This window comes from Choloepus didactylus, chromosome 1 (assembly GCF_015220235.1).
Source record: "Choloepus didactylus isolate mChoDid1 chromosome 1, mChoDid1.pri, whole genome shotgun sequence".
Lineage (NCBI taxonomy): Eukaryota > Metazoa > Chordata > Mammalia > Pilosa > Megalonychidae > Choloepus > Choloepus didactylus.
In genome coordinates, this window is record NC_051307.1 from 239896654 (window position 1) to 239921534 (window position 24881).

General features: G+C 42.5%; 1 protein-coding gene and 1 pseudogene across 4 annotated transcripts in view; both read left to right on the forward strand.

Annotated features, from left to right (window-relative positions):
• Positions 1–642: 642 nt before the first annotated feature.
• The window catches only part of IRAK2 (interleukin 1 receptor associated kinase 2), a 73525-nt gene continuing 49286 nt past the window's right edge, over positions 643–24881 (forward strand). For all 4 annotated transcript variants that reach the window (XM_037801767.1, XM_037801794.1, XM_037801786.1 and 1 more), the window contains exons 1-2: positions 643–809; positions 11520–11702. In XM_037801767.1, coding sequence (XP_037657695.1) covers positions 716–809; positions 11520–11702 — 277 coding nt within the window. In that variant the 5' untranslated portion in view covers positions 643–715. The remainder of the gene's footprint in view (positions 810–11519; positions 11703–24881) is intronic.
• Positions 926–6331, forward strand: LOC119510332 (annotated as a pseudogene).

Sequence of the window (24881 nt, forward strand, 5' to 3'; positions counted from 1 at the left end):
TTCTCAGCATCTAGGACAGTGCCTGGCACATAGTAACTGTTCAGTAGATATCAGCTATTATTATTATATGATATTCCCTGATTACCCTAGTTAATACAGAACTCTTTCCCTGTCCCCTCCAAACCCCCCTTAACCAACTTTCTTTTTTCTGTTTTGCAGTGGCACTAATTAACCTTTAACACACTATGTACTTTACTTATTTTGTATTTTAATTATTTACTGCTAGTCTCCTTTCCATACTCACACCTAGATTGTAAATCCCATGAAAGCAAGAACTTTTGTAGGCTTGCTTTATTTATGTATTCCCAACACCTACAATGTCTGGCATATAGTAGGTACTCAATAAAATATTTTTAAATGAATTATATGTGGTGTCGTGCCAAATGCAATGGAAGTGGAGTCAGACGGTCTCCTGGGACTGCCACGGGATTCCCATGTGGTCTTAAACGAGTCCTTACCCCCTCTGGGCCTCAGTTTCCCCTCCCAGCTCTGATAACCTCCTTGATCCCCTCTGCTGCTCAGATCAAGCTGTCGGGGCTGCGTGCTGCCCGGGTGGCCGCCAGGGGGCAGTCACGCCAAGCTGGCAGCCCCGCCCACTTCCCGGACTGCGGGGCTGGCTGACCCGAACCGCCCACCCCTGGGTAGAGGGGCAGAGCCTGGCTGCGTCTGATTCAGTCGTTCTCTCGTCTGCCTGCGGGCTCCTGGGATCCCCGCCATGTCCTGCTACATCTACCAGCTGCCCTCCTGGGTGCTGGACGACCTGTGCCGCAACATGGACACGCTCAATGAGTGGGACTGGATGCAATTCGGTGAGTGGGGTCCGGGTGGGGGCGGGACGGCCGGTCCCCCTAGCGATCCCTCCCTGAGCCGGCCACTAAGCCCGCTCCGGGGCTCCGTTTAAGACGGAACTAATCCGAGGGGCTCTATGTGCCGAGATTTCTGGATCGTGCCCTTGCTGTGTGACCTCGCGCAGTCTACTGCCCCTTCTCTGAACCCGTTTGATTATCTAGAAGGTGTTATGTGATCTTTGTGGTCCGAACCGGCACTAACATTTCTGTTGGCAGCCACTCTGTTACCAAGTGATGACAGCCTCTCCTTGGCTTTACTGTTTATGGTAAAACGTATTCCCATAAGAATAGCTATCCATGATCACTGCGTCGATAACGACAAATACTGCACGTCAGTCCCTGTTGGAAGCTCTTTCCCTGTATCAACTCATTAAATCCTCGCAGCATCCTACAAAGAGAGTTCTCCTCCTACCTCCTATTACAGTCTAGGAAACAGGGATTGAGAGAAGTAGAGTAACTTCCTAGAGGCATGGCTGCTAAATGGCAGGGTGGGATTTGAACTCCGGAGATCTGGCTCCACCACTAAGCGCTACATTGTAACAGCTTGATTTTTTTTCCCCCGTGACTGATGATTGGCCGAGAGAAAGGTGATAGTGGATGGTCATGGTATCTGGAAGGAGACCGCATATGTGGTCCTCAACTCCCCTAAGCAGGGACCTGCACTCCAGGGCCCACCACCCACCAGCTGGTGACTTTGGAAAAATTTCTTAATCTGTAAACCAGAGATGAAAATTATATCTTCTTCATAAAGTTGTTGTGAGGAATGAAAATATTGTATAAAAAGCACCTGACACATAAGTATTAGAAATTCTTATAAGTAATTAGGAATTGTTAAATATTATCATCTTTACTTTTATGTTTTAAGTCAGTCCAACTGGTTGGTGTCATTTTATTTTTGAATTAATCTGCAATTTTTATTTAAAACTTTAAATTATGAAATGTACTTTTCATAGAGTGTATAATATATGTGTACATTTGAAAGAATAATAATAAGTGAACATCTATGGGTTCCCCATCCAATATGAGCAAACAGTATCTTTTTTAACCTAGTGTTCTCAACAAGGGTCGATTTTCCCTCCTAGGGGACATTTGTCAATGTCTGGAGGCATTTTGGGTTGTCACAACTTGGGGGGACGCAGTGGGTCGAGGCCAGGGATGCTGCTAAACATCCTGAAATGCACAGGACTGCCCCACACAATATTATTGGGCCCCAAATTTCAATAGTGCCAAGCTTGAGAAACCCTGTTTTAACCCATCAACAAAAGTTATGCATGCTTATTGCAAAAGACTGTGGGAGGGAGGAAAAAAAAGATTAGCTCAAATTCTACCGTCCAGAGATAAACTTTCTTAATATTTGGGTGCCAATAATAATAATGATGACAACAGCTGCTAACATTTATGGGCTTCTTACTGTGTGCCCAGCAGAGAACCAGGTATTTCATGCCTTCTAGTCTTTTTACTAAATATATTTATCTGTGTCTTTGTTTTAAAAATTATGTCAAATTGTACATTCTATCCAATAGCCTGCCATTTTTTTGTTTTTGTTTTTTTTTAAATTCAGTTTTATTGAGATATATTCACATACCATACAATCATCCATGGTGTACAATCAACTGTTCACAGTACCATCATATAGTTGTGCATTCATCACCACAATCTATTTTTTAACATTTTCCTTATACCAGGAAGAATCAGAATAAGAATAAAAATAAAAATAAAAAAGAACACCCAAATCATCCCCCGCATCTCACCTATTTTTCATTTAATTTTTGTCCCATTTTTCTCCTAATTCATCCATACACTAGATAAAGGACATGTGATCCACAAGGTTTTCACAGTCACACTGTCATCCCTTGTAATCTACTTTGTTGTACAGCTGTCTTCAAGAGTCAAGGCTACTGGGTTGGAGTTTGGTGGTTTCAAGTATTTACTTCTAGCTATTCTAATACATTAAAGCCTAAAAAGTGTTGTCTATATAGTACATAAGAATGTCCACCAGAGTGACCTCTCGACTCCATTTGAAATCTCTCAGCCACTGAAACTTTATTTCATTTCATTTCACATATCCTTTTGGTCAAGAAGATGTTCTCAATCCCATGATGCCAGGTCCAGATTCATCCCCGGGAGCCACATCCTGCGCTGCCAGGGAGATTTACACCCCTGGGAGTCAGGTCCCACGTGGGGTGGGGGGGCAGTGAGTTCACCTGCCAAGGTAATAGCCTGCATTTTTCACTTAAAATATATCATGATTATTTTCCCCTGCCAAGCAATACTTTATTTTCAGTTTGTATTTTTAATAATTATTTTAAATTGAAAAAGTAATACATCAGGCTAAATGATATAAATAATACAACTGGGATAGAGAGGAAAGTAAGTCTCTTTTCCCTCCTTGGTCCTTACCCTCCCTGTTCCCCTACCTGGAGGTTGTCACTGGTAACAAGTCCTCCTTCCTTTAATTAGGGTAAGTATGAGAATAGATTAGCACTTCATTTCCAAGACTGGCTGTGTTCCATTGTTTGGATGACCTGTGACTTAACCACTTGCAATGTTTTTTCCTGGGCAGTAGACAACAGGCTCTGTGGGTGGGACTCCCTCTAGTTTTTCCCGTACTAGTCCAGCCTTCAATTGTTAATGCCAGAACAACTTCTGTTTCTAGGAAATTAATTTAGAAGATCACCTATGAATTTTTTAAAAACAGTTTTACTGAGATATAATCCATATACTACACAATCCACCCTCATAAAGTGTACAGTTCATTGGCTTTTAGTATATTCACAGAGTTGTGCATCTGTCACCTCAATTGACTTTAGAACATTTTCATTATTCCAAGAAAAAACCACACTTTAGCCATCACCTTTAAACTCCCCCTTCCTGCCCCCCGCCCACATTTCCCCCAGCCCTAGGCAGCCACTAATGAACTTTCTGTCTCTATAGATGTGCCTAGTCTGGGCATTTCATGTAAATGAAATCATATAATATGTGGTCTTTTGTAACTGGCATCTTTCACTTGGCCTAATGTTTCCAGGGTTGATCTGTGTTGTAGCATGTACCACTCCTCCTTCTTATTGCCAAATACCATTTGATTGTATGGCTATACCACATTTTATTCATCCATTCTTTGGTTGGAGGGCCTTTGGGGTTTTTGCCTATTACGAAATAACGTTGCTGTTAATATGCATCCACAAGTTTTTGCAGGGGCCACATGTTTTAGAGTATACCTAAAAATGGAATTGCCAAGTCACATGGTAATTCTGTTTAACTTTTTGAGGAACTACCAAACTTTTCCAAAGTGACGGTGCTATTTTACATTCCCACCAGCAGGTGCATGAGGATTCAAATTTCTCCCATCACTGACATTATTACAGTTTTTATTCTAGTCAACCTAGTGGGTGTGAAGTGGTATCTCTCTGTGGTTTGGATTTGCATTTCCCTGATGGCTAATGGCGTTGAGCATCTTTTCATGTGCTTACTGGCCAGCTGAATGTCTTCTTTGGAGGACACCTATGACCTTTAAGGTCCTTGAAGATATCAGAATTGCTTACAGTCATCAGAGACTTCCCATTGTGATTTCAAATGTAATCCAGATTCTTCCCTAACGTGGCCCTCACTGCCCTCTCTCACTCCCTCTCCTGCCATTCCCCTTTCACTCCCAATTCTCCAGCCACACTGGCATCCTTGTTTCAGACCCAGGGTCTTTGCATGTGTTCCCTCTGCCTAGAACATTCTTCTCTGTCTTTCCCATGGCTGGATTTCTGATCTGTATTAGTTTTCTATGGCTGCTGTAACAAATTACCACAAATGTAGTAGCTTAAAACAGCATATATTGGAAATGGATATGGTGCTGGTGGGCAGAGCGCCCTGCAGCTGGAGAAAGGGAGCACCAAGAGGGTAGCAGCAACTCCTACTTCTGCCTCTTCCTGTCAGTACAGGTGCATCAAATGTAACCAAGAGACTAAGAAGTTGTATTGAGACTGTAATCATGGGGTGCTGAAGGTAACCATCTGCAAATCCTGCCAGAAACCCGTAGACAAATATATCTAATATGATCCTGTCATCATCTTGATTGATGCTATTTTATGCAAAGCCAAGCCTACAGACATATTCTTTTTAATACTAAAATAAATATCCTTGGAAAACTGCATATTTTGTTTGCTTTATGAAGCATTCCTGAGATGGTGGCAGCTTCAAGATTCAAACAGGAACGCCGACCCCGGTTTAGATATGCTGAGGAGTGGGATTTCTATAGAATGTTTGCAGTTGCTTCTTTAGAACACACTACCTATTTTATTGGCATTTTTACTTTCCTGTGGGTAGAACAACCCATGAAAACAAAGAAAAAGCCCAACTTCACTTTGCTGCTGGAAGCATTATTATTAGCCAGCTACAGAAAACTCTTGTGATTCCAGCTGTCTTTTGGGAACATGATTCCACACATCTGTGCCTCAAACTCATTAAAGCATTTGTCCTTACCTTGAATTTCCAGGCAATTAGAGTGACCCTGAACATCCACTGAAAGCTCTCCTTTTTGGTTGTCACGAGTAGCTTACTGTTGGAAAGCACCATGGTCTACTTCCACCGAATAGAATGAGATGTTGGAAGTAACTGTGCCATCTATAAATCTCAGGACTTTTGAAGAGGTCCAGGAGCTCCCTCTTCTCTGCCTAGCCAGATACAGTCATCTTCTGCTTCTCCAGGAAATGAAGCCTTTCCAAAAACTTGAGCTTATAGCAATCCCTCCTTCTGTTGACTCCTAGCGCTCAAATCTCCTGAGACAGTCCCAGTTTGATATTTTGTCCCAAGCTTTCAAAAGTGCCTCTACTTATTATAATTTATAGTTCTGAAAATAAGGTTACAGATCCTTGATAGTTATTTGGAAATAATTATCCTGCTTTATGGTTATGTTTTGGACTTATCTGTCTCTTGTATTAAAATTCCACGTGTTTTTGCCTTACACTCCATCCTGGTTAAAAGTTTGGTGCAAGGAAGGACCATGCCTTAGGTTATTCTGAATCTCCCATACAGGGTAACTTGCCCTAAATTAGTATTTGTTGATTTGATTATCAGCAGAATGTGCCATTCTAAATATTTCCTTTATTATCCACACTTTTATTCTTTACTCTTTATGATATGACCAGCTGCATCTGAAAAGACACAAAATATAAACCAAGCTACTCATTTCTAATGACTAAAATGAAGCAAAGATTTGGAAACATTTCCCGAAAAAGAAAGTAATGTTTGTGGCTGTGGGACTTTCCCCTCCACACACAGACGGACACACACTAGAAAGAGCCAAACCACATACATACAGATGCACCCAGAAACTCATGGAAACACTGACACAAACACAAGGAATGTTGTCAAAGGAACTGATATACACAACAAATGAAGATTTATACATTATGGACAATCTCAGGTAAGCATTTGACTTGAAAGAGGGACATATAATTCATAATTCACACATAATTAAAAAATCCACATTTAATTCTTTTGACATGATTCTATATTTTTAATTTTAATGTTAAGCTGCTGGCTTTAAAAATATATTTTAGTAGTAATATATTAAGTTCTTAAAATAGAAACCTTTTCTCTTAATAAAGGCTGTCAGAGTAAATGGAGTTTTTTAAACTTTCAATTCATTATCTTCCCTTGTAACTAAGTTACTCTGTGAAATTGATCCAAAAATAAATAAAATACTACAAACCACCGGAAAAAAAAAAAAAAAAACAGCACATATTTATTATCTCACCATTCTGGAGGCCAGATATCCTAAAATCATGCTGTTGGCAGGGCTGAGGCCCTAGGGGAGAATCTGTTTCCTTGCCTTTTCCAGCTTCTGGAAGTGCCACCTTTCCTTGACTTGCAGCCCCTTCCTCCACCTTCAAAGCCAGCAGCATAGCATCTTCAAATCTTTCTCTCTAACCTCTGCTTCTGTCATCACATTTTCTTCTCTGAACCTGCCTCCCTTTTATAAAAGCCTGTGATGACATTGGTCCCACCAAGATAATCTAGGACAATCTCCCAACCTCAAAGTCTTTAACTTAATCACACCTGCAAAGTCCCTTTTGCCATATAAGGTCACATATTCAAAGGTTTGGGGGTGACATTATTCTGTCTACGACCTAGTCGCTCAGTCTCAGCTCAAATGTTGCAGCTTTCGAGAGCCCTTCTGTGCCGCTCTGTTACTCTCTATCCCGTCACCATATTTTATTTCCTTCCTCCCACTTGACACATTTTGACATTTCCTTATGTGTTATTTGTTCACCCTGTCTCTCCTTGTAGACTGTAAGTGCCATGAGGGCCGGGACCTTATCTGTCTAGTTCACTCCTGCATTCCTAGAGCCTAGGACATCACTGGCAAATGGGCAGGTGCTCCATAATTGTTTGAATGAATGATGAGCTGAAAAATGTGGAAGAGTGGGGTTCGTGGGGCATGTCTCCTTCTTAGGACACAGAGATGGCTGTGAGCCCACTGTCTGCCTGGTCTCCACGCTGGGGATCCTAGGACAGGGAGCCGACCAAGCCACCTAGTTAGTGACTGCCAAGTCACAGTGCTCTTTAGTTTTCTCTTCAGCAGAACAAGTAATTGTGATTGTCCTTCCAGTCCTAAGAAGTCTTGGCTTCTGCAAGTCATTTTAGGAAAAGTTGGTTCATCAGAGCTTATTGTGGTACTGGGGTAAGTGTGCCGGAGAACTTTAAAGTGATTCAGCAAATGACACAGCCACAAATATGCAAGCTTTTCTGGATTTGACAATTGGCAGACAATATGGCTGCCTCCTTTCACTTCCCTGTGATTGCAGCTGCATCCATTTTTTTAAATTGTAATAAACTTCACACAACTTAAAATTAGTCATTTTTAAGTGTACAATTCAGTGGCATCAGTTACATTCACAATGTTGTGTGGCCATCACCACCATTTCCAGAATTTTCCATCACCCCAAACAAACTCCATACCCATCAAGCAATAACTCCCCATTTGACCCTCGGCCCCCGGAGCCTGGTAACCTCTAATCTACTCTCTGTCTCCACGAATTTTCTTATTCTAGGTCTTTTCGTATAAGCGGAATCACGCAGTATCTGTCCTTTTGTGGCTGACTTATTTCACTCAGCAAAATGTATTCAAGGTTCAAACACATTGTAGCTTATATCAGAGTTTCCTTTTTACAGCTGAAAATGTTCCATTGTACCTTTATGCCACATTTTGTTTATCCATTCATCTGCTGATGGAAACTTGGGCTGCTTCCACCTTTTGGCAATTGTGAATAATTCTGCTGTGAACATTGGTGTACAAGTATCTATTTGAGTCCTGGTTTCACTTCTTTTAGGTATATAGCAAGGAGTGGAATTGCTGGGTCATATGGTAATTCTATGTTTAACTTTTTGATGAACTAGCGGCATCCATGTTTGCCCTTGGGGAAACAGTTTTGGAGCCTGTCTGAACCCATGTAAAGTGAGTTTCTTATAGCTTTACCCACCAGGTGTGTGCAGAGGAGCCTGAGGGCAGGGGCGCTTTGTTTGGGCCCCTCCTCACCTTGCTGACTGATGCATGTGTCAGCCTTTGTGCATGGCCTGCTTTGCCCCCCAGCCCAGCTGTGTGACTTTGGGCAAGTGCTGTCTCTCTCTCAGCCTTCAGTTTCCTCAGCTGTAAAATGGGGAGGGTAATATTAGCCTTATCCCCTTCTCTCAGAGGAGGAGGAGTCAAGCTAGTTTGGAGAAAGGGCATTTGACCTGAGGGTGGGTTACGCCACAAACCTGTGCCATCTCTACTCTGGAGGACTTTGAAGATGGGCAAGATTTTCCACGCAGTCAGGTGAACTGCAGGATTCAGGAACACATACTCGGAGTGTTAGCTATGCGGGAATGAAAACATAGAGCATATACAATTTCACAATCACAGCTAACACTTAGTAGCATTTATTTGTTCCAAGTGCTCTGGCCGTATCAACAAATTTAATTCCCACAGCAGCCTCTGAGGGAGGTGCTATTATGATCTTCATTTTACAGATGAGGAAACCAAGCCACAGGGAGGGGTGAGGGCCTTGCCCAAACTCATAGACAGTAAGTGGCAGAGGCAGGATTTGAACCTAGGCCTCTGAATCTGAAGTCTGGGCTCTGGACCACCACTGCTCTGTACCACCAACAGAAGCATACATTTTTTTCTGCCTGTAGAAAAGTATCTAGAAGATTAAAACAGAAATATGACCAGTGCTTTCCTCTAGGTCTCCCCAGTGAGATGATCATGGGTGACTTTGACTTGCTTCTTTTTTCCAAATATTCTGCAATGACTAGGTCTTACTTATGTGTACTGAAAAAAGACAAAAGCTGTGAGCTTTGCAGGGCCCTCCCATGGCATCTGAGCCATCCTGTCCCAGCCAGGGCAGGGGCCTCCTCTCTCCAAGAAATGCCTGCAGCAACAGCCAGCTTTGTGGGCACACGTTGGAACTCAGGCTTGGAGGACCCTTTAGGCCCCAGACTGTGGGACTCTCAGGAGTCTGAATTGTGGGGCCTCTGGGGAGAGACGTCTGTCCCTGGGCAGGTGAGTAAAGTCCCTTCATGGCCTGCACACTCTGAGGACTGAGGATAACACCTGGCCTGGGCCCACAGCTCTAACAGAGTTATGCCAGCAAGACTGGTTTGCGTAGCTAACAGGCCTCACTCCCCGAGGTCTCTGTCTCTCCTTGAGCCTGTTTTAAGGATCCGCTTAAATACAGATAGCTCAGTACCTTAGAGATATGTCACTTAGTGGAGCCAAAATGTCCAACCTAGGAGGCACCTCCGTTCAATTCCTCTTTCTCCCGCGTTACCTGTCAGGAAAGTGCAAGCCCGAGAGGGTAACAGCCACGACTGAGTTCCTGCCACCACTGGCCATTGGTGGCAAGCCTGGGCTTCTCTTTTTCCCATTAAATCATGCTGCCTCCCGAAGGGTGGGTGGTGTGTAGATTAACAATAACTTCATGGGCAAGGAAGGGCTAAGGGAAGGTGTTCCTTCCTCTTCTCCCAGCTCTTTTCTCTCTATCTGTTAAAAACAGCCCTTGGCCTGCTGACATCACTTCCCACTGACCAGGAACCTGGCCTGGGGTTTCCAGTGACTAAAGTTGCAACTAAGGAACTTTCCTTTCCTTGGGTCACATCTCCTAGAAGCTATTTGTCTGCAGGAAGCTGTCACCCTTGTTCCCCATTCCATCCAGAGGGGAAAGGATTGTGCAATCTGTTCACATCACTCCCTGGCTCTGAAATCTTCCATGATCTCCTGTTGCTCTTAGGATTGAGTCCAAACTTCCTAAGCTCGGCATTCAAGGCCCAGCGTTAGGTGGTCGTGGACTATCTTGCTTCCCAGTCTCCCCCCTCCCCCTGCCCTGTGCACCTGTGCTTATCTCTTCCAAATATAGATGTTCCATGGCATTTTGATTTACTCATCACATTATCAGCAGAGCTTGTGACAGGCCTGACACCTAGTAGGTGCTCAAGAAACACTGAATGAATGAATGAATGGCTTGATGTTCACGTATGATTTCTGAACTCCTGGGACTGAAGCTTGATTATTTTATTCCTAGTTTTAAAAAAATGCCTCCCTCACTTTAATAAACTTGGTGGGATACTCTATGTGGCCATTAAAAATGCTGTTTATGAAGAGCTTGTAGCAACTTGGAAAATGCTTATGGTATAATGTTAATAAATAAAAGTAGGATGCAAAATCTTACTTATGAGTCTGGCAACAACTACATCCAAAACCACACCTATGTGGAGGGGAGAATTTTGGGAAAGGGAAAGTAGCTTAGTGGCCTCAAGAGGATGGTTGCATGTTGTGTCATGTATTTGTTTTATTTATTTTCCTGCATGTTCCAAGTTTTCTTTAGTGAGCAACCATTAATTTTACAATAAAAAATGAAAAGAAGGAATGCATTATTTTTATTGTTGCCAATAGTAGCCCCCTATTTTTGTGCAGTACTTCAGAGCTGGCAAAGTGGTTTTAAATCCATGGGCTCGTTTGATCTTTATAACCCATCTTGAAGGTGGTGGAGCATGGGTTCATTCATTCATGCCTCATATATTTAATGACCTTTGCAACCCCACCATGACTGGGACCGGGGTGAGGGGTCTAGGGTGCAAAATTTAAGGAGGTGCTTACTCAGGGTCGTGCAAGTGCAGATCAGCCTTGAGAGTGAATGCTTCCTTAACTTTTGCACCTTGGATGTCTCGCTTGCCTCACGCTAGCCCCAGCCCTGTCCCTACTCTGTGCCTGGCACTGTTCTGTGTACTGGGGATATAACAGTGAATGAAACAGCTAAAAATCCCTGCCTCCATGGGGCTTCTATTGTATGTAGAAAGAGAGGCAGGCAAATTTCTATTTCTATTATCCACCCCCCACCCCCGGGCTAGGTGAGGACACCCAGGTTCATGCAGCTAGCAGTGATTTCCCACAGCAAATAAGCAGCTAAAACTCAAGACCTGCAACCCTCTTGTCCAGTGGGCTTTCTCCTACATCTTGCATGGTGGCTAAGTTGATATTTACGTTCAAGTATTAGTGTGCCAGTCCTGGTGGGTATGAAAGAGAATCCGCATTGTAACTTAGGTCACCTGTGGGCCCCAGCTAATGGGGGGATTTCAGGCACAGTGAGGGGTCGGTGGATTGCCTTTTCAACTCTAAGCAGATCCCTCTCCCTTACCTTCCAGCCTCCTACGTGATCACGGACCTGACTCAGCTGCGGAAGATCAAGTCCCTGGAGCGCGTGCAGGGCGTGAGCATCACCCGGGAGCTGCTGTGGTGGTGGGGGATGCGGCAGGCCACAGTCCAGCAGCTCGTGGACCTTCTGCGCCGCCTGGAGCTCTACCGCGCCGCCCAGATCATCCTCAACTGTGAGTCCCCACGGCGGCCCCGCGCGGCCTGGCCCTGAGCGCGGGCTCAGTCACGGCCCCAGGGCACAGCGGCAATGTGACTGCACTCTCTGGCCTTATAGGCTTTAAAAATAGTCTTTATTATTATTAGTTTTACATTTTACTGAAAGAGTTTCCTTTCCAACATAGAAACTGGTAACAGTGGTCATCTCTGGGGAGAGGAGCTGGAGGGCCAGGGAATAAGGCATTAGACGGAGACTTTCCTATAAATCCTTTTGTACCTTATCTATTCAAAAAATAAATGTTAACAGCTCTAGCATAAATATCCAAAAAAAGCACACAGTAAAAATGATGCATGTCTTCATCCTACTTCCCTATTTGACATCCCAAGAAATGACCACTTTAACAATTTCTTGTCTCTTACTGGAAAATTTATATGCATGGGTAAGCATATATATGTATCTATAACACCCCCCACTTTTAAAAAGATTTATTATAAACATAAATTTTCCCATTTTAACCATTTTTAAATGTACAATTCAGTGGCATTAATTATATTCACTGTGTTGTGCTACCTTCTATTACCAAAACTTTTTCATCACCCTAAACAGAAACTGTTTACCCATTTAGCAGTAAGTCTCCATTCCCCAACCCCCCAGCCCCAGGTAATCTCCAGTCTACCTTCTGTCGCTTTGAATTTGCTTATTCTAGGTATTTCATATAAGTGGCATTGTACAATATTTGTCCTTTTATGTCTGGCTTATTTCATTCAACATGATGGCTTCAAGGTTCATCCATGTTGTAGCATGGATCAGAACTTCATTCCTTTTTACGGCTGCATAATATTCCATTCCACATGCCCTTTTTAAAAATGCAATTTTATTGAGATATATTCACATACCAGATAATCATTCAAAATGTACAATCAGTGGTTCACAACATATAATTGTACATTCATCACCACAATCAATTCTTGAACATTTTCATTACTCAAAAAAATAAAAATAAGAATAAAAATAAGAATTATAAGAACACCCAAAAATTCCATACCCCTTCTTCCTGCCTATTATTTATTTAATTTTTTGTCTTTATTTTCTTATTCCTCTGTCCATACACTGTATAAAGGGAGTGTTAGTCACAAGGTTTTCACTATTACACAGTCACACCGTGAAAGCTTTATAGTTTACAGTCATCGAGAATCAAGGCTACTGGATTACAGTGCGGTGGGGTGTGAGCCAGACCCTGGTTTTGCCCCTCCGGGAGCAGGACGCTGAGATGTTGCAAGTGTGCCTGAGGCATGAAAGCTGAGTAGTGCCAGCGTTTGAGTCACAGGCCTCTTGAGTGACACCCTAACTCTCTATTGACGTCAGAGCCTGGCTATTGAATAATCCCTAACATTTGCTCAACAATTTGAGGTCAACAAACAATGTAGGGCAAGATTCAAAGAGCTACACTCATGTCGGCGTGGAACATGTGTTTTCTTAATCCAGGCGAAGTGAGCACTTTGATGTGCCAGGTGCTGTGCTAAGTGCTCGACGCCTCCCAACAACCCTTGGAGATGGGTGCTCTAAAGGAGCCGGTTCTCCACCTAGGAAACTGAGGCCATAAATTTCTAGGTGACTTACCCTAGGGCACAAGTCTGGTTATGGCAAAGACAGAGGTCACATCCAGGCACCAGTGGATTCAGAGCCCTCATTCTTAGCTTTTCAGGGCAACTTCCTGAGCTTCTGGGAAACCCTTGTGATACCTGTGGTGCTTTGTTTTGGTTTTGTTTTTTTTTTGTACCCATGAGCTTCTATTCTGTCCAGAACTTTTAACCAGATCGATTGCTTTCTTCCTTCTAACTGCCAGACCCCTCTGTGAGTTTCTGCTGTGAAGGGCCACCTTTTGTTTTCCAAGCCTCTCTTCTTTTCCCCTTAGCCTTGTTGATTTAAAATTGTCTAAGGAAGAAAGATTAACTCGTGTTTCCACATCCCCAATTCCCACGGCTGTTATTGTGTTATGTGAGTTCAGTTGTGTTTTTACTATTGCTTTGAGCCCTCAGGCAAGAGGCTTCCCCTTTCTGTTTTTATTTTTGTTTCATTAGGGGAAAAAAGTGCTATAAATCCCTGCCACTTTTGGGGGGTGAATATAGAGGGTATATATGAATATTTTAATTTTCTGTATTCCAACTAGTCAAAACCTTTTTCCCTTTTCTAATTGTAGAGCTTTACCATTAATTAAAAGTTATTTTGCACTTAACTTGCTTAAGATTGTTTGTTAATTTGCTCAGTGGCCTCCCAACAGTTTGAGGACCTGACTTTTGCCCACTGCTTGCTAAAGGGCTTTAAAAATAGATTTGACTAAACAATTTAACTCATACAGTTTGTTCAAACACCATAATTACATGGAACTTTGAATAGGAAGTGAGACCTGGTAGGTTTGCATAGGTTAGTGTGAAATAGCAACACATCCCAAAGTAATTTGGGCAGAGAATAAAAATATACATACAGGGCCCCCCTGAGGAGCTGGGGAAAATGCGGACTTTCTCACCTGGATTGCTGATGTTCTCAAGAACATTGAGGACTGGCGGTTTAGTGTGCTGAGCCCTCTATCTTAGGACTTGTCCTCATTACTGCAAAGGAGAAGCTAAACCTGCATATAATTGTGCCTAAAAGTATCCCCCTGAGTCTCTCTTTGTTGCTCAGATGTGGCCCTCTCTCTCTAGCTGACCCAACTTGGCAGGTGAACTCACTGCCCTCCCCCCTACGTGGGACCGGACTCCCAGGGGTATAAATCTCCCTGGCAATGCAGGATATGACTCCCAGAGATGAATGTGGACCTGGCATTGTGGGATTGAGAACATCTTCTTGACCAAAAGGGGGAAGTGAAATGAAACAAAATAAAGTTTCAGGGCTGAGAGATTTCAAATGGAATCGAGCTGTCACTCTGGAGGGCATTCTTATACACTATATAGATATCCCTTTTTAGGTTTTAGTGTATTGGAATAGCTGGAAGTAAATACCTGAAGCTATCAAACTGCAACCCAGTAGCCTTGACTCTTGAAGACAATTGTATAGCAATGTAGCTTACAAGGGGTGACAGTGTGATTGTGAAAGCCTTGTGGATCACACTCCCTTTATCCAGTATATGGATGGATGAGTAGAAAAATAGGGACAAAAACTTAATGAAAAATAGGGTGGAAGAGGGGGATGATTTGGGTATTCTTTTTTACTTGTATTTTTTATTCTTATTTTTACTTTTTCTGGTATAAGGAAAATGTTCAAAAAATAGATTGGGGTGATGAATGTACGATATGGTACTGAGAACAGTTGGTTGTACTGTACACCATGGATGATTGTATGGTATGTGAATATATCTCAATAAAACTGAATTTTAAAAAATATATAGATTTGAATAAAACAGACTTGAACCACACACCCAAAGTCCAACAGATAAAGTGGCTTCCTTCGAGAGTTACCTTTCCAGGTAATATATTTGTATTTCACAGCCTTCTGAGTAGAGTGTGGAGTTCCACTGGGGGCCTCAGGAAGCCTGTACTGTGGGTGGCTGCCTGGTTTGCTTGTATAAAGGGCTGTGGCTGTGGGTCTTTTTGTTTCTTGATATTTTCTGACTTAATTGCCAAGACCATTGTTACTTAATTTGTTAAAAAATTAAATGTTGTAAGAATTAGAGTACATTAGTACAGAAAGCTTTGTAACAGGTGGCAACTACCCATTTCTTGCCCCAGCAAATCTGTTTGCCAGAGCCAACCCCCTTTTCCTCTTGTAGCCTTTTCTTGGTAGTGTCCTGTATTAGCATTCTGGGTCCGCTGCTTTCAACATAAGGCAGACAACAGTGGCCTAAACCAGGTGGAGGTTTGCTTCTCTCTCCTGTGACAGTCTTGGCTGATACAGCAGCTCCATGGTGTCGAGGACCAGCTTCTTTCCTTCTTATTGCTCTGCCATGTTGGATACATGGCTTCCCTCCCACGTCTAAGACGGCTACTCCATGCTGCCATGTCTGCATTCCACCAGCAGGAAGGGGAAAAGAAGGAAGGTGGGGGTCTGTTCCTTGTCCTTTAAGGGTATGACCAGGAAGTTTCCCTGGTAACTTCCTCTCACAAGCCAATGGCCAGAGCCTAGTCACAGGATCACACCTAGTTGCAAGGGAGGCTGGGAAATGTCATCTTTAGCTGGGAGGTTATGTGCACAATAAAGCTTCTATTATTCTAAAAAAGGAGAGAATAAATATTGGAGGGACAATGAACAGTTTTGCCACAGTCCTACCGTTTTAGCTAGCCCCAAATCTATATATACCCCTCTCCCCACACATAAAACATACCGTTTCCCCAAGGAGGACAGTCCTGGAGTCCTAATCCATTACCCCCTCCAGCTCAAAACCCAGGATCTATTGGTAATATATTGGCTCCTAATGACCCAGTACCTCACGACCAAAGAGAAGGTATGCTCTCCCTCCGCATACACACCCCAAATCCAGTGTTGGAATAGGAATAGAAAGCCATAATAAAACTCCCATCTGAAATGAGAGAAACACTGTAGTGACTTGTCTGTAGCAGTCAACAATTTCAGCTGCTCAGGAATTGTAAAGCTCCCTTCCCTGCCAGGGGAATGTTTTTTACTTAGTCATCTAAATGGTCCCTAGTTCTTCTCAGCAGGACAGTGGTTCCCAAAGCGTGTCCTCCAGACTCCAAAGCATGGGCAATCATCTGGGAACTTTTAGTAATGCAAATTCTGGGGCCTCATCCGTCTACTGAGGCAGAAACTCTGTGGGTGGAGCCAGCGATCTGTGATTTCACAAGCCATCAGGCAGTTTGGTGCACATCAAGGTTTAAGAATCACTGCTCTAATCCTGGTTCTCTGTGACCCCTGGCTCTGTCCTCTGGGGGATGAGAGAGGAGGGTGTTTCCTCCCTGTCGGTAATCCTCTGAGGCCTCATCTGAAGTGGGAACTGGAGAGGAGACTGTCTCTATTGAGGGTTATACAGCTTTCGTAAGTTGGTGTAGGTTTGAGGGGCTGAAGTAGCTTTCTGTAAGCCAGGCCAGTGGTTTCTTTGTAAACAGAATTTTCTCAAAAAACAAGACGCTTCTGCTCTCTTGACTTCTAATCAGTCCTACATGTGGTAACCACAGCCAAATTTCCAGCCTAGACATATTGTCAGTTCTTAACCCTGAGATGTCTGATTTTTTACTTATTAGCCTGTGCTCTGTCTGCCCATTGTCTCCTCAATTTAATGTGCCTGCCTGGATGCCACTTGAAACAATAAGCTTCAAGACACTATATTATACTTTTGTCTCTGGGCTCTCTCTGGGTCTGGTTTAGAATGTCTGTGGTTCACTGGTAGAATTGAGAAAGGTGGAATGCTGGTCGAGAAAGGTTAGGGCAACCATTTACCTTTTGCCAAGGATGTGTTTTTGTTACTGGACCAAGGTGGTATATTCTTTTGCCTGATGTGCTCAAATGACCAATTCCTGAGACACCGGGGTTTCAAAGAGAGAAAAAGTTTTATCACTAGGCATGAAGCAGGAGAGCAGATGGCCTATCAGTCCAAAATCTGTCTCCCAGAAACGCAGTAATTCCAATAGTTTTAAAGCATCAAAAGATGGGCAGGTTTTAGGATAATGAGTACAGTGGCCCCAGATTACATAATTATAGGTGATCTAATTACTGAGCATGCACAGGTTGATTACATGGTTAGTTACAGAACATATGTAAGAAAATGGCGGCCTTAATATGATGATGGCCGTGATTTTTAGTATTATAATGAAGAAGAGGTGACTTGTAGGTTAAAGTCTAAGCTCCTGTGCATGGCAGGTGGACCCATTTTGGTTGGATCCAGCTTCAGTTATCAAGGTAACTTTGGACTTGGGGTGGGTTAGTTCTGGGCTGACCCAAGACCCTTTATTAATAAACATTAGGGGCTGTTTTTAGTGATCTTAAGACTTTGCAGTTGAAAAACTGGATAAATGGGTACAAGGGAAGATTAGTCACAAGGTTTTTACAATCAAAGGGCACAGATAAAGTCTATACAATCATTATCAGAGGTCAAGGCAGCTGAATTACAATTCAGGTTTCAGGTATTTCCCTCTGTCTGCTCTAATATGCCAGGAAGTAAAAAAGAAATATCTGTATAATGATTCAGTAATCATAATCAGTCCTTAAATCTTAACTTCTCGGTTACATTTTTCAGAGCCCCAAAATGGGGGACTCTCCATCAACTTATATTGCTAACCATCTCTGCTTGTACGTGGTCAAGCTCCACAATCTCTCTTTTGTTGGAGGTTCCTGAAAGAGAAGTCACACACACCAACAGTCAGAGTATTTTCAACTTTTTCTCTTAAAGTTACAGGCTCTCTCAGCACATGGACTGTCTCCCAAGGTATTGCAGGTGACGGCTTGACCAAATGTTTTTCTATGTTATGAGAAGAGTCACCACACTCCAGCCTGCAATATCTGTGTCTTTGCCACCTGGAACTTCCTTCCTGAGTATTGTTAAAAGAAAAGCTTTCGTGTAATTTAGGACCCAGTTCATGAACTGGGCAGCATCGTATTCAGAAAGTAGACAGGAGCTCTGCTGAAGGGGTGGATAGGGGAACTTATATTGGGAAAACTTCGAAGCAAGTGAGGAAGTGTCCTGATTGGCTGAAGTTAAGTTTCCATTTTACATAGGGGTGGATCTTATAAAGTTGGGAGCAGATATACATTGATTAGTATGATATGCTTTTCCATTCTGTTTGATAAATCAAAATGAGCTTATAACCAAATGCTGACCCTGCTGGTCAATTGTTTTTATCTTCTGGAAAATCCCTTCTAAGAGAGGGGTCCCTCCCAGCAACACTTGATACAGGTGGCCATTTTATTAGTACCAAATTCTGTATTAGGTATTATGCTCCTTTGGCAGCCATCAGAAAGGCCAATATATATAACAGCAGCTTATACCAAAAAGGGTTTCTTTCAATTAGTTGTGTGAGTATAAGCAATCCAAGGTTGACATGGGGATAGCAGTGTCAGGGATTCAGGCTCTTTTCTGTCTTACTATTCTGCTGTCCTTAACATGTGACTTCTGTCTTGTGGTCTAAGATACTTGCTCTATTACAACTCAACAACAAAAAGACAAAACCCAATTAAAAAATAGGCAAAGGACTTGAATAGATATTTCTCCAAAGAAGAGAAACAAATGAACAATAAGCACAGGAAAAGCTCAATACCACTAGGGAAATACAAATTAAAACCACAGTGAGATATCATTTCATACCTACTAGAATGGCTACTGTTAAAAAATGGATAATATCAAATGTTGGTGAGGATGTGGAGTCATTGGAACTGTCGTATGTTGCTAATGGGAATGTAAGATGGTGCAGCCACTGTGGAAAAACTGGTCAGTTCCTCAAAACATAGAATTATCCTATGACCCAGCAATTTCACTCTTAGGTATATACCCAAAAGAATTAAAAACAGTGACTCAGATACTTGCGTTGAATGTTCATTGCAGCATTATTCACAATACCCAAAAGGTGGAAACAACCTAATGTCCATCAACATGTGAATGGATAAATAAAATGTGGTGTATACATACAATGGAATATTATTCAGACATAAAAAGGAATGAAGTTCTGATAAACGCTACAGCATGGTTGAACTTTGAAAACACGTTAAGTGAAAGAAGCTGTATACAAAATGACAAATATTGTATGATTTCACTTACGTGAATACCTAAAATAAGCAAATTTATAGAGTCAGAAAGTAAATTAGAGGTTTCCAGGAGCTGGGGGTGGAGAGTTGGTGCTTAATGGGTTCAGAGTTTCTGTTTGGGGTGATCGGAAAATTTTAGAAGTAGATTAGATATTGTGAATGTAATTAATGCCACTGAATTGTACACTTAAAAATGGTTAAGATGACAAATTTTATGTTATATATATTTTACCACAATTAAAACATACATATACTTGCTCCAGCTCTTACTGCCATGTCCACATTCCAGCCAATAGGAAGGGGAGGGTATTTTCTTTTCCTTTTCAGTGTATAACCTGGAAGATGCACAAATCACTTCATTAGGTTCATTGGCTAGAGCTTAGTCATATGGGCACAATTAGTTGCAAGGAGGACTGGGAAATGTAGTTTTTAGCCAGCCAGCCAATGTCTAGCTAAAATTTCTAAAATGTTGGAAGATAGGAAGGATGGCTGTTCTCTGCCACATTAGTACTATCTCTAATATGCTTTTACTGCTATTTCCATATTCATCCATTAAAATATTATCTACAAACTTCATACTATTGTAGATGAGGATTTAGCTTATACACACCTCCTGTCCTTCTTCTTCCCAATACGTTTATATCACTATTTTTAGTTCCTCTATAGGTTGCTTTTGCAACTTTTCACAAATATATTTCTAGTTATTTTTCCATCACTTGTAGGCAGTCTCTCTCTTTCTAAAATACAGTTTCATTGAGATGTATTCACATACCCTATGGTCATCCACACTGTACAATCATTCATAGTACCATCATATAGTTGTACATTCATCACCAGAATCAATTTTTGAACATTTTCCTTACTCCAAAAAAAAAATAAAAATAAAAGTAAAAAAGAACAGCTAAAACATTCCATCCCCCATCTCACCCTATTTTTCATTTAGTTTTTGTTCCCATTTTTCTATTCATTTGTCCATACACTGGATAAAGGGAGTATGAGCCATGAGGTTTTCACAATCACACAGTCACACCATGTAAGCTACATAGTTATGCAATCGTCTTAAAGAATCAAGGCTACTGGGTTGCAGGTCAACAGTTTCAGGTACTTCCTTCTAGCTATTCCAAACACTAAAAACTAAAAAGGGATATCTATACAGCACATAAGAATGCCCTCCAGAGTGACCTCTCGACTCTATTTGAAATCTCTTAGCCACTGAAACTTTATTTCGTTTCATTTCGCTTCCCCCTTGGTCAAGAAGATGTTCTCAATCCCATGATGCCAGGTCCAGGTTCAACCCTGGGAGTCATGTCCCACATTGCCCGGGAAATTTATACCCCTGGGAGTCATGTCCCACATGGGGGAAGGGCAGTGAGTTCACCAGCCACGTGGGCTTAGAGACAGAGGCCACATCTGAGCAACAGAAGAGTTTCTCTGGGGATGACTCTTAGGCACAATTATGAGTAGGGTCAGCCTCTCCTTTGCAGCAAAAATGTAGGCAATATCTCTTGATGCCCCACTTCATAAGATGAAGAGGACAGCGCCTTGCCCTTTCTCACTCTCCTCTCCAATCTCTGCTACAAACTTCTGGTAAAGACAAGCTTAAAACTAGTCCTTCCTGGGTGTTTTCACCCAGGATCACTGGATCAAGACCTGCTGTCTGGGTCAGGATGTAGAGGAGGATGCCTCCTTAGTGTCATAGTCAAAAGATGTTTCGTTGTGATGGGAAAGTGAACAGGGCATCTGGCAATGCCAAGTCATAGTTTCTAGAGTAACGTCTCCCAAACCATGTGCCTCAGAGAGGCTGCCCAGCAAGATATTCCGAAACAAAGAGTTCATGAGTAGCTAAACTTGAAAAGCCCTGCATATCCCTTACCCTTATCCCTACTTTGGAAATTCATAACGCACACTAGCATATTAAGACTCTGATAAGTCCCGCAGCAAAGAAAACTATGTGGGCCATTGATTCCCATATATATTTGACCAAGAGGTCCCCTTTCTATTTGATCTTATTAATATTCCCATGGAACCAACACACTTTGGGAATCACTGCTCTAGGGACATGCTGTCCATGGGGAATTTGCTGGGGACCTCAGGGGGACCCCATGATGGAGAATCCAGGATATCAAGGCCACCACTTATACATTTAGGTTGACATTCAGCATTAGTAGAGTATGGTCCTAGGGTCTAGGGTCAGCCATCATCCTGAGTCCTAAAGGTGATAATCCTGTTCCTGAGAGAGACCTTTGCAGACTACCAGGCTTAGGAGGGCACCGGGAGTCAGGCTCCAGGCCTACGTGCTGGCATCTTGAGGGCTTAGGAGCAGAAATCAAGGCAGGGGCCAAGAGATCAGAGCTGAGGCTCCCAGTCAAAGGCCTATCAGCTGTAATCAATGCTGAGCTCTAGAGCTGGTGAAATGCCACCAAAGGCAGGCTTAGGAGCTAAAGCCTGCAGATGGCAGGGGTCAGGAGGCTGGAAACTAGATGCACCTGACCTGTGAGGTTAAATTCTCCCTTATTCCTTCTCTCAGGGAGTTAGATAAACACAGAAGCTGGACAAGAGAGTCAATGAATTAAAGAAATATTTATCGAGAGCCTACTATGGGCTAGGTGCTAAGGACACAGCAGTGAAAGCACAGAGAAGGTCCCAGACCCCCAGGAGCTTGAAGTCTACTGGGGAAACGAAGACTAATGAAATAATCCCACAAATACATGTAACCAACTGCAGTGCTGAGGGTTCAAAGGAGAAAAGGAGGTAGGGGAGGTAGCAGAGGTAGGAGACTGGATGATGGGAGCATTTGATTTAACCAGGGGAGCTTCCCCAAGGGAGGGAAACTTGAACCTCCATCCAAAGGATGAGAGGACCGCACAGACGCCTCTAGGTAGAGGAAAACAGCACGTTAGTGGGAAGAAACAATTTTTGAGGATCCGAAGAGAGGCCTCCACCAGCAATAAAGTTGGGTGTGGTGGGATGAGGCTGGAGAGATGGGCAGGGACCAGGCCAAAGAGTTTGTTTCAAACTGAGAGCAAAAGGTTTCCACTCAGGGCCTACCCCAACTCTCTGGCTTCTGGGTGGAATGGAGGTTTGGAGGGTTCCCAATGTCTACTGAGTAGGAGGGCAGGAAGCTGCAGGTATCTGAAGGGATTTGGGAGCTGACCAAGGCTTTATCTTCCCAACTGCTGCTACCATTTTCCTGGGAGTTTTCTTTTAAATTTTGCAATTTTCAAGCAGGCTATACATGGTTGTGTAACCCCCAATAGTTTCTAACTTTCAGTTTGGCATCTGAGCCAGAGTCATTTCCTTCCTGGAGCCAGGCTTTCATTGAGTGGGGAATTTTGGGCCACTGCTTAAAATAAAACAGAAAGTAATGAACACTTTCTCTCCTGAAGAGGCTGGGCTGTTTCAAAGTCCAGGGAGGGTTCACATATTTGCTCTTTTGGAAGGTTTCCCCAGTACCCACCCCTTCTCAACCACTAAAGGGAAAAAAAAATACATAAACAGGATTCAGACCCTAGAGCCACTAGAGCTTGTTAGGAGGTGGCATTGTGTTGGGCCAAGACCCTAAGACCCCTCCCCTAGATCAGGAGTTGGGGTATCTTGGTTCTAGTAGTAAGTTTTATTTAGCACCTAATATGTGGCAGGAAAGCATCTTATCTCACAGCTCTCATCTCCATTTTACAGATGGAGAAATTGAGGCTCAAGCATTAAGTAATTGTCCAAGGTCACGTAGCTAGTAAGTGGTGGGGCTGGGATGAGAGCTTGGGTCTGCTTGCCTCGCTGTCCCCCTCTGAAAAATGGGTATGATAACAGCTGCTCTGTCTACTCTGCTTGTAATGGTGGGGTTTTTTTGTTTGTTTGTTTGTTTTACGGTTCTATGGGTTTAAATTTTTTTTTCTTTAATTCTGGTAACATACATGCAACAGGTATACAATTCAGTTGTGTTAATTATAAGCACAATGTTGTGCTACCATCCACACCATCTTTTACCAAAACTTTTCCATCATCCCAAACAGAAACTCTGTAACAATTAAGCTTTAACTCCCCATTCCCCACCCCTACTGCTGCCCCTAGTAACCTATATTCTATTTTCTGTTTCTATGAGTTTGCTTATTCTAATTATTTCATATAAGTGAGATCATACAATATTTGTCCTTTTCTGTTTATTTCACCCTAACATGGTGTCTTCAAGGTTTATCCATGTAATTGCATGTATCAGAACTTTGTTTCTCTTTATGGTTGAATAGTATTCCTTTGTATGTATATGTACCATATTTTTTAATCCATTTATCTGCTAATGGACATTTGGGTTGCTTCCAGCTTTTGGCTATTGATGCCAAAGCAATGCTGTTATGAACATCGGTGTACAAGTATCTGTTTGAGTCCCTGCTTTCAGTTTCTCTGGGTATGTACTTGGAAGTGGGATTGACAGGTCATATGATAGTTCCATAGTTAACTTTCTGAGGAGCTGCCAAACTGTTCTCCACTGCAGCTACACCATTTTACATTCCTGCCAGCAATGCACAAGGGTTCCTATTTCTCCACATGCTTGTCACACTTATTATTTTCTGTTGTTTTTTTTTTTCAATAGCCAATCTAGTGGGTGTAAAATGTTATCTCATTCTGGTTTAGGTTTGCTTTTCTCTGATAGCTAAGGATGTTGCTCATCTTTTTATGTGCTTATTGGCCATTTGTATATCTTCTTTGGAGAAATGTCTATTCAAGTCTTTTGCACATTTTTAAATTGCGTTGTTTGTCTTGTTCAATTGTAGGAGTGCTTTTTATATATTATAAAAATATTAGTATTTTTGTTGTTATTTTAAGTTATTGCTGTGTGACTCAGGACAAGTCACCTGCCTTTCCTTCCACTCATTAGTTATTCCGTGGTAAACAAGCAAGGCTTTAATCACTATGGGTTTTGGGGAGCACTGTAAGAATGAACAGAAAGGTACGTTCAGCGCATTTAAACCAGCTCCAAAGTTTTAAAGAGGGAGGGTAAGGGCTGGGATGAAAGGAATGTCATTTGTTGAGCTCTTGCTATGTACTAAGCTGTTTTAACTAGATTCTTCTGGGTTGCAATTTTTTGACATATTCTCAGATTATGTATTAATCAGGAAACGCTAGGTTATGCTGCAGTAACAGATAAACCCTGAAATCTCAGTTGCGCAACACAATACAGATTGATTTGTCACTTGTATTAAGTCCAATATGGGTCAGGAGGCCCTCTGCATTCTTGTAGTTGGCTTTGTCATCTGGAACGTATGGCCTCCAAAGTCACCATGGCAGGGGAGGAGAGCGATGGGGAAGAGGTTCACTACCTCTTAACTGTTTCTCCCGGGAAGTGATGGATATTACTTCTGCTTAAAATCCATTGGCCAGAACCAGTCACATGGCCCAGCCTAACTGCAAGGGAGGCTGGGATATGCGAGGGAACAAATGAATAGTCAGTAAGCACCGTCTCTCCTATAGGTTACCTTGGTTCGAGGAGGTTTATGAGGTTCAACCTAACCGTCGC